Source organism: Orcinus orca, chromosome 19, assembly GCF_937001465.1.
Source record: "Orcinus orca chromosome 19, mOrcOrc1.1, whole genome shotgun sequence".
Taxonomy (NCBI): domain Eukaryota; kingdom Metazoa; phylum Chordata; class Mammalia; order Artiodactyla; family Delphinidae; genus Orcinus; species Orcinus orca.
Window position 1 is genome coordinate 28,225,709 of NC_064577.1, and position 9,577 is coordinate 28,235,285.

Genomic DNA, 9,577 nt, shown 5'->3' on the forward strand with positions numbered 1-9,577 from the left:
ACTCCGAATTCAGGGAACCCAGGTTCGATCCCTGGTCAGGGAACTAGATCCCATGTGCCGCAACTAAGAGTTTGCGTGGCACAATTTAAAAAAAAAGATCCCGCATGCTGCAACTAAGGACCCGGCGCAGCCTAATTAATTAATTAAAAATAAGTAAACTTAAAAAACATAACGTAAAATAGAGCATGGTAGGGGATGCTTCAGCAACAAGCATGGGTGCAGTGAGGGTGCCAAGAGGGGCACCTAGTCCAGCCTTGGCAAGGGGGTTCAGGGAAGGCTTCCTAGAGGAGGTGGGGCTCCACTGAGTCCTGAGGACACAACCGCAGTCATCCAAGGGGCAAGTGGGTGGGCACCATGGGCAAAGGGTAGGGTGTGGGCAAAGACAGGGAAGTGAGTAAAAGCAGGGGCATTCTAGGAACTAGGCATCAGGATGGCATATGGCCCATGGGCAAGGGAGTGGGGGTCTGAACGCAGGGCTGGAGAGGAAAGTTAAGACCAGACCAGGAAGCAACAGCGGCTACCCTGCCTTGATCACCTTGTGCACCCCAAGCCCATACTAAACATACGCTGCCTTGTTTCATTTTGAAAGGCCAGGCAGGCCATGCTAGATAGTTTGGACTCTATAGTGAGAACAGTGGTTGCCTTTGCAGGGGAAGTAGGGGAGAGGCGCAGTGGGTAGGGAGACCAGTCCAGGAGAGAGAAGAGGGAGCCGTGGACCAGGGTAGTGCTCGTGGTAAAGAAAAATCTCAGAGCAGTCCTTGAGCTGGAATGCACAGGGATGAGGGGAGAGGCAAGGCAGACACTTGGTTCCCTGCTGGGAGACATGGGGATGGAGTCTCCGCTTGCTGAGACAGTGAATTAGAAAGCAGGCCTCCTGCAGCCTGGAAAAGGGGGAGCACCTGGGACCCTGAGCCCCTAGGACCCTGAGCCCAGAGCACCAGGGATGCCAGGGCAGCAGCGGGACCAAGGGAGAGCACCTGGGACAGCAGGGGGTGGTGAAGGAACCTTCCCACCAGGACAGCACCCAGACCAGTGGGGCATCCCTGCACTCCAGTGCAGCGTTATGAGTACTCAAAGGGCCCACGGGAGAAGTGTGCTGGACTCCAGGAAGGGGTCCTGAGCTGCAGGTATGGGGTGACCCAAGATCTGGGTCCAAGTGAAGGGTAACAAAGGGGTCGGCCTGAATGAAAGCTCGGGGCAAGTGAGAAAGTAGCAGGAGACACTCAGGGAAAGAGAAGAGTCAGGATGGTGTTCCCCATGTTGAGCTGTACATTCATGAGACTTCAAGGAGTTGAGGGAGGGTACGGATGGAAGTCAGTTCTATCAAAGTCAAGGGTATGGGACTTCCCCTGGCAGTCCAGCGGTTAGGACTCTGCGCTTTCACTGACGAGGGCACGGGTTCAATCCCTGGTCAGGGAACTAAGATCCCACAAGCTGTGCGTCACAGCCAAAGAAAAAAGAAAGGCAAGGTCATGGCATTCATGCTCATCCCAACGTGTCCCATGCTCATGGCAGACATTGTCATTCAATCTCAGAACTTTTTCCTAAAACCTTTAATGTGCTATAAAATTAACTTTAATTACATAAGTAATGTTTGTTTGTTTGTTTATTTTTTGGCTGCATTGGGTCTTCATTGCTGCACGTGGGCTTTCTCTAGTTGTGGCGAGCGGGGGCTACTCTTTGTTGCGGTGCACGGGCTTTTCATTGCGGTGGCTTCTCTTGTTGCGGAGCACAGGCTCTAGGCACGCGGGCTTCAGTAGTTGTGGCATGTGGGCTCAGTAGTTGTGGCTCGCAGGCTCTAGAGCGTAGGCTCAGCAGTTGTGGTGCACGGGCTTAGTTGCTCTGTGGCATGTGGGATCTTCCTGGGCCAGGGCTCGAACCCATGTCCCCTGCATTGGCAGGCGGATTCTTAACCACTGCACCACCAGGGAAGTCCCAGTAATGTTTTTTTTTTTTTAAGAAAAAAAAAACTAGAACATTAAACTTCTCCCAATTCTAGTGCCCTCCACCTTTCCCCAGAAGAAACTCCTGTTGTGAACTTGATGGGTGTCTTCTAGATCTTTTAAAAGTAATTTTAGGGACTTCCCTGGCAGTCCAGTGCTTAAGACTTTGCCCCCCAATGCAGGGGGTGTGGGTTCGATCCCTGGTCAGGGAGCTAAGAGCCCACATGCCCCGCAGTCAAAAATCAAAAAACATAAAACAGAAGCAATATTGTAACAAGTTCAATAAAAAGACTTCTTTAAAAAGTAATTTTATATACACCCATATGTACGCAAAATAGAGTATTATCTCAGATCACACCATTCTTTCCCACCAAGCCCACGCTCAGCCTCTGGATCCTTCTCAACCCAACACTCTAGGCAACCATTGCCCAACTAATCAGAGTCGGAACAAGAGAGGACACCTACTTGCTCTCCCTGACTTGAGGAGTGAATTTCCTTCCAGAAGACAGAGGGCACAAACTGCGTTTTGGTGGTGAAACGTCACAGCCCTGGAAACTGCCCAGTGGCCAAGCACTGTGCAGATACCCCTGGCTGTCTTGACAGACATCATTATTCCACCTTAAGATCAAGCACTGATGCAGGAGGGTAGGGGTGGGGGGAAGGCGGTCCTCAAGCCAGTCGAAATAAACCCTATGTTTATGTGGAGCACAAAGGCCTTCCCTATCCCCTGGTCTGTTTGAATCTTCTTGGGTCCCGTAAGGCAGATGGGGCAGCTGCTTTTATTTCCAACGTCCTGACCAGAGAGGTTGCTTAGCTTGCCTAGGTCCCACAGCGCTTAGAGGCAGAAGCGGAATTGACCCCAGGACGGCTTGGCAGCCAACCGGAACCCTGTCTCCCTCCCCAGCCCCTACTGAGGCTCCACCCATGGCCTCTCCAGAAGCACAGGAGACTGGAGAGACCCCGGCCAAGGAGAACCACGCGGCCACGGGGGCCGAGCAGACAAGGGCCCCCGCCTCGCCCCTCAGCAGGTCCTGGCTGGTGCGGCACTTCTCACTGCTGCTGCGCCGGGACCGGCAGGCCCAGAAGGCCGGGCAGCTCTTCTCGGGGCTCCTGGCCCTCAACATGGTGTTCTTGGGCGGAGCCTTCATCTGCAGCATGATCTTCAACAACGTGGCCATCACGCTGGGGGATGTGTGGATCCTGCTGGCAGCGCTGAAGGCCCTGGCCCTCCTTTGGCTTCTCTACTACACCGCCAGGACCACCCGCCGGCCGCAAGCCGTGCTCCACCGGGACCCGCACGCAGGACCCGCTTGGGTGCGCGGTGAGTGTCGGGGCGCCTGGGTGGATGCAGAGGGGTGGGGAGGGAGGGCTCTTTCCAGGGGAGGTGCCAACGGCCCCCTGGCCCGGCCAGGCTCCCTGGTGCTCTTTGGTAGCTGCGCCATCTGCCTCAACGTCTTCCGCGTGGGCTACGGCATGAGCCACATCCGCTGTAAGTCACAGCTGGAGCTCATCTTCCCGGCCGTCGAGATCATCTTCATCGGCATCCAGGTGACCCGCCTCTCGCACCCCCTCGCCGCGTGCGTACGCGCCCCGGCCTATGCCTAGAAACAGGCACATCAGCAAATACCCACACGGCCCAGAGTCTGTACACACGCACCACAGCGCCCCTCCACGTGCCTCTGTGTGCCCACACCCATGCTACCTACATGTGTCAGCATCACACACACACTGCGCCACTGAAACGCAGGCACCTGTAGGTACATTTGCCTGTACGTACCTGTGTGTACCTAAATCTACACCCCCGGATATACTGTGCTACTCTCTTTTTTTTTTTTTAATACAATTTATTTATTTATATTTTTGGTCGAGCGGCATGTGGGATCTTAGTTCCCCGACCAAGGGGCCCCCTGTATTGGAAGCATGGAGTCTTAATCACTGGACCACCAGGGAAGCCCTACAGAGCTACTTTTTTTTTTTTTAAAGAAGGTTTTTAAATTAATTAATTTATTTATTTATTTATTTATTTTGGGCTGCATTGGGTCTTCGTTGCTGCGCGCAGGCTTTCTCTAGTTGCGGTGAACGGGGGCTGCTCTTTGTTGCGGTGTGCGGGCTTCTCATTGCGGTGGCTTCTCTTGTTGCAGAGCACAAGCTCTAGGGGCGCGGGCTTCAGGAGTTGTGGCACACGGGCTCAGTAGTTGCGGCTCGCGGGCTCTAGAGCGCAGGCTCAGTAGTTGTGGTGCACGAGCTTAGTTGCTCTGCAGCATGTGGGATCTTCCTGGATCAGGGCTCAAACCCGTGTCCCCTGCATTGGCAGGTGGATTCTTAATGCCACCAGGGAAGTCCCCAGAGCTACTCTTAATGAATCTCCAAGTCCCTCCTGAGTTCCTGATCTGTAGGCATTGTGCTCTGTGTTTTGTTTGCATCATCCTTTTTATTGCCCCAATAAGTAGGCATTCCCCTGATAGACATTTTAGAGCCAAGGAGACTAAGGCTCAGAGATGTTTTTCCACTGGCCCAAGACCACACAGCAAGGAAATCCTGGAGCCACAAATCCAACCCAGGCTTCCTCACTGTCCCTTCCATTGTAAATACACACATGCAACTGGAACACATGCCCCATAGTCCCACCACCAACCTTCGCCCCACCCCTAGCCCCTGGGCTCAAGGCCCTTTCTCTTTCAGACCTGGGTGCTCTGGAAGCACTCTAAGGACTGCGTTCAGATCCAGACCAACTTCACTAGGTAAGACGCAGGCACCTTCTCTCCTTCCAACAACTCCTGGGATACCCCTGTCCCCCACTCATGCTGGCCCCCCAACAGCTTCCCTGGACAGGGTGGCCCTGGGGCTATCGGTTAGTCTGGGAATGGGTCCCAGGTAGCCCCTAGGGCTGCCCCTCCTGAAGTTCTAATGGCAGATGGCATCTGGCTTTGGGAGAGAGTGGTCGCCCCAAAGGCAGTGATGGTGAACGTGGGGCACCCGGGAAGCCGGCTAGGCTGTGTGGCAGAGTGTAGCACCTCCTCCAGGTGTGGCTTGATGCTGACGCTGGCCACGAATCTGCTGCTGTGGCTTCTGGCCGTCACCAACGACTCCATGCACCATGAGATCGAGACCGAGCTCAGCGCCCTCATGGAAAAGTTCTCAGGTACAGAGGAGACCATGACTGCCCCCCAATTGCTGAATGTACACACACACACACACACATGCGTGCACGCTACACTCCCTCCAACAGGTGAGGCTCAATGACTCTGCAGAGTTGGGAGAAAGCTCTAGAGACCAGATCACGACTAAACGGAAACTGACATTTGCCAATGGTACCCATCCTGCCCCCATTCTGGGCCTGCCCCATCAGGTGCTGGCACTCTGCAAGCCCGCTCCAGGCATCCGTCTAGCTATCAGTAAGCTAACCACTAATCCTGGCTGAGCTATTCACTGATAAGCCCAGGTATGCACTCTACCCCTGGTATTTGCGTTTTACTTGCAAGAAACTAAAAAGCCTTCAAGACTGAAAGGAATGTCTTCCAAACACAGTTGTAGGTACCTGGACATATAAGGAAGAACAGAAGGTTTCTGGGCAGAAAGAACTCCCTGGACTGTTCCATGTACCCAGTGCCCTACCTGTCAGTCTGCCCTACATGTCCCCTAAACCTACATGGGAACATTTCCGTCTGTGGGATTCAGCCACACCTGTATGTATACACCTCCCCCCGCCCCGGTGGCATCACCATCCTGACCTGTGTACAGCCAAGCCTTCCCAGCAGACTCATGCATTCACACATCCATTGCGTAAGTCTCAGCATGCCTGTATACCGTGGGCATTCTTTATGCTCCAGATCCATTTTTCAGATGACCTGTGCAAAGAGAATTTTCGGCAAGTGACATCATGGATTGTTTATTATTAAACAATTCAAGCATACAGATGAGTAGAAGAACAGGACATACCCATCACCTAGATGTAATAATTATTAACATTTTGCCATATTCATTCCAGTATTTTTGCTGAATTACTTACGTTGCAGAAATACTGGCATTTCATCTCAGAATATTTCAGTATGCACGTCTTTAAAATCATATCGTTCCCTACATTAGCACACATGCCATTGTAATTTCTAACAAAATACCTTAACTTCATCCCCATCCTCTGTATCAATCTATGTTCGACTTTCTCCCATCAGCCCATGAAATGTCTTTTAAAGATGGTTTGTTCAAACGTGCAGTACATTTGGTGGCTCAGTTCAGTCTCTTTTCCCCTAATGACACTGAGATCTGTCAGGTTGCTTCCTCGTGGTGGCATTTGACTTGTTCCCAAATCCCCTGCTTTTCCTAGAAACAGGAAGTATGGACCAAAGTGTTGATTAGATTTGGGTTGAGCATTTTGGACACCAACATTCCACAGGGGATACTGTGCGCTCTGCAGGGCTCTGCAGGGCGCCTCATCACAAGGCAAGACGTCTGCCCCACAGTGGACGCTGCCGATGGTCGTGGTGTGTCAGCCAGATCCTCCCAGTATAAGGTTACAGGCTTCCCCCTGTGCTCAGCAAGTAATCTGTAGAGGTGACATTTGGCGCCAAAGACATCATGTGTCAGATGCGTTACCTAAGCTTGGCACTTGAGGTCTAGAATCCCTTTGTCAAGGAATGACCATCCTGGGGACTTCCCTGGTGGTCCAGTGGTTAAGACGCCATGCTTCCCCTGCAGGGGGCACGGATTCGATCCCCGGTCGGGGAACTAAGGTCCCACAAAAGAAAAAAAAAAAAGAAGGACCATCCTGTGATTTCTGACTTCTCTCTGTTGGCCTCAGTTTCCACATCTGTAAAATGGGTGGCTGGGTCCCTTCCGCCTCTGCCATAACCCAGGAGGTGAACAGGTTGATTCGTGCATCTGGTTTCCTCAGAGCAAGGCCCACCTGAACGTCCCCTCCTGCCCCGCCCCCTCCCAGGCAACAACACCAACACCTGTCTGTGCCTCAACGTCACCGCGTGTGAGGTCTTCCAGAAGGGCTACCTGATGCTCTACCCCTTCAGCACTGAGTACTCCCTCATCTGCTGTGGCATGCTCTTCGTCATGTGGAAGAACGTGGGCCGCCGCCTGACACCCCACACGGGCTCCCACCCCGGCACCCCGCCCTTCCACCTGCACGGGGCCATCTTAGGGCCGGTGCTGGGCCTGCTGGTCCTGGTGGCAGGCACGTGTGTCTTCGTGCTCTTCCAGATCCAAGCAAGTGGCCCTGCCATCGCGCGCCAGTACTTCACCATCTACTACGGCTTCCATGCAGCCGCACTGCCCACTATGAGCCTGGCGTGCCTGGCGGGCATGGCCATCCATGGGCTGGAGGAGCGAGAGCTAGACACGCTCAAGAATCCCACCCGCAGCCTGGACGTGGTGCTGCTGATGGGCGCGGCGCTGGGCCAGATGGGCATCTCCTACTTCTCTATCGTGGCCATCGTGGCCACTCGCCCCCACGAGCTACTCAACCACCTCATCCTGGCCTATTCGCTGCTTCTCATCCTGCAGCACATAGCCCAGAACCTCTTCATCATCGAGGGCCTGCACCGGCGCCCACTCTGGGAAGCAGCTCCCGAGAGCCTGGCGGGGAAGTGGGAGGCCGAGCCTCCCCACAGGGGCTCCCTGCTGGAGCTGGGCCAGGACCTGCGGCAGGCCTCGCTGGCCTACATCCACTCCTACAGCCACCTCAACTGGAAGCGGCGGGCCCTCAAGGAGATCTCACTCTTCCTCATCCTCTGCAACATCACAGTGAGTGGCGGGGCTGGGAGGCACGGGAGTGGAGCTGGCAAGGAGGCCCCAGAAATCCTCACTCAGGAAGGGATGGATCAAGGGATTGTGCATTGACTGTCCCGAGGGCGACTGGCTTGTCCCTTTGATTGTCAAGGACACAGGCCCCTTTCCAACTAGCTTGATGCTGCCTGAGAGTAGGGAGTGTCCCCCAGCTCCCTGCAAGGTGCCTGGCATGAATGAATGTGCCAAGCATGTAGCTAAGTGCTATTTACAAACATACACATAGGATTTCTACCCTCGGGGAGCTTAGCTGAGGAGACACAGGGGGACCAGTTAGAGAATTACCAAATCATTAATGGTCCGCTGACTTGAGTCAAAGGAAGAGGTCAGAAGGTGCCTGGTTTTCTAAAGCCTCTCTAGGGGGAGGTATTGACGATGACTGCTCGGTGCCCGGCGGCCGCTAAGTTCCAAGTCCACCTTCCCGTGCATCTCTCTGAATCGTCACACTAACTCCGTGCAACAGGCACTATTACTGTCCCTATTTAACAGATGAGCAAACTGAGCCTTATGTTTGACCTGCCGTGTTCCCACAAGCCTGCAAGTGGCAATCCCGGGACAACTCCAGGTGGTTTTAGCCCATGATGGTAATAGCTGTGCTGGAAACACCTCAGAGGGTGAAAACCTCTGGTCCAGACAGAGCATAAGTAATAAATTGGCCCCAAAGTGTGGTCGGAGCTCAGAGAAGGAAGTGTGGGCCCGGGTGGCCAAGGAAGGCTTTGTGAAAGTTTGATCTGGGCCTTGAGAAACGGGCAGAATTTGGACAGGAGGCAGGGTCGGGGTGGAGCGGGCAGAGAGTCATGACAGCGGAAGAATGAACCCAGAGCAGAAAAAGGTGATGGAAATGAGGGCCCAGGGGAGCCCAGGTGGAGCAGGTTGTACCGTGGTGGTGGCAGCCTGGGGTCTCAGGATCCAGCTGGAGTTTAGGCTGGCCCCAGGCAGGCCAAGGAGGGGGCTGAGGCCTTCTGTGGGATGGGGTGAGGGGGATATAGGGGGAGAGGGGCTGGTTCTGAAAGCCTAAGGGTGAGGGGATGCTAGGGTGGGGGGTATGCTGCAGGAGCTGCAGGTTCTGGGGCCTCCCATGAGCTGAGGGCCTTGGGGGATGGGAGAGCCCCTCCCCCACTTAACAACGCCCTCTCCTCCCCAGCTGTGGATGATGCCTGCTTTCGGCATACACCCCGAGTTCGAGAACGGGCTGGAAAAGGATTTCTATGGCTACCGGACATGGTTCACCATCGTCAACTTCGGCCTGCCTCTGGGCGTCTTCTACCGTATGCACTCCGTCGGGGTGCTGGTGGAGGTCTACTTGGGGGCCTGAGAGCGCCCAAGAAACCCACCCCCTGCACACCCCCGAAGTGCCAAGGCTGGGGAGAACGTAACCCAGATGCCCCATTCCAGGGGAACCTAGACCAGCCTGGATTCCCCAAAGCCTCCTCTTCCCCAGATCCTCACTGGGGTGGGTGGTCACGGCAGCCCAAGGCCAAGGGCAGGACCTGGACACTGAACTGTTAAGGCCCACACCCAGGACTGAGCACACACCTGCCCCCTGCTCGCCACCACAATCAGCGCAGCCCCGGGAAGCCCACACAGCTACTCTCGGGGACGGTCAGCCCTAAATGATTCCGGGGAGTTTGGGGAGGGGCACCCCTACCCGGCCAGGCCTTGGGGGTCTGCCTCCTGCATGGTCCAAGCTCAGCCCAGGACATCTGGAAGCTTGCAGCTGGGCAGGCAGCCCTGCCCTTCTCTCCCCACACACCCTGTCTCCTAATGAGCTGGTTAATTAGCTGCTAGGCAGGGGTCAACAGCTCTCTCCCGCTGACATAAACCCTGTTTGTTTGATCGAT

At 54.7% G+C, this 9,577-nt stretch overlaps 1 protein-coding gene across 1 annotated transcript; it reads left to right on the top strand.

Moving 5' to 3' along the window:
• The first annotated feature begins 354 nt into the window (after window positions 1–354).
• On the top strand, window positions 355–9,569 carry OTOP3 (otopetrin 3). Its single transcript, XM_049702036.1, has 7 exons — window positions 355–365; window positions 2,708–3,264; window positions 3,355–3,491; window positions 4,626–4,684; window positions 4,967–5,085; window positions 6,880–7,694; window positions 8,881–9,569. Exons 1-7 carry the CDS (start codon window positions 355–357, stop codon window positions 9,049–9,051), a joined length of 1,869 nt encoding a protein of 622 aa, XP_049557993.1. The 3' UTR covers window positions 9,052–9,569.
• Window positions 9,570–9,577: the final 8 nt, after the last annotated feature.

What these genes read in the sequence shown, in the direction of transcription:
- OTOP3 (XM_049702036.1), top strand. An exon ending in ATCCAGACCAACTTCACTAG is followed by an intron (nt 4,685 to 4,966) that starts GTAAGACGCAGG and finishes CACCTCCTCCAG; the next exon opens with GTGTGGCTTGATGCTGACGC. An exon ending in CCTCATGGAAAAGTTCTCAG is followed by an intron (nt 5,086 to 6,879) that starts GTACAGAGGAGA and finishes GCCCCCTCCCAG; the next exon opens with GCAACAACACCAACACCTGT.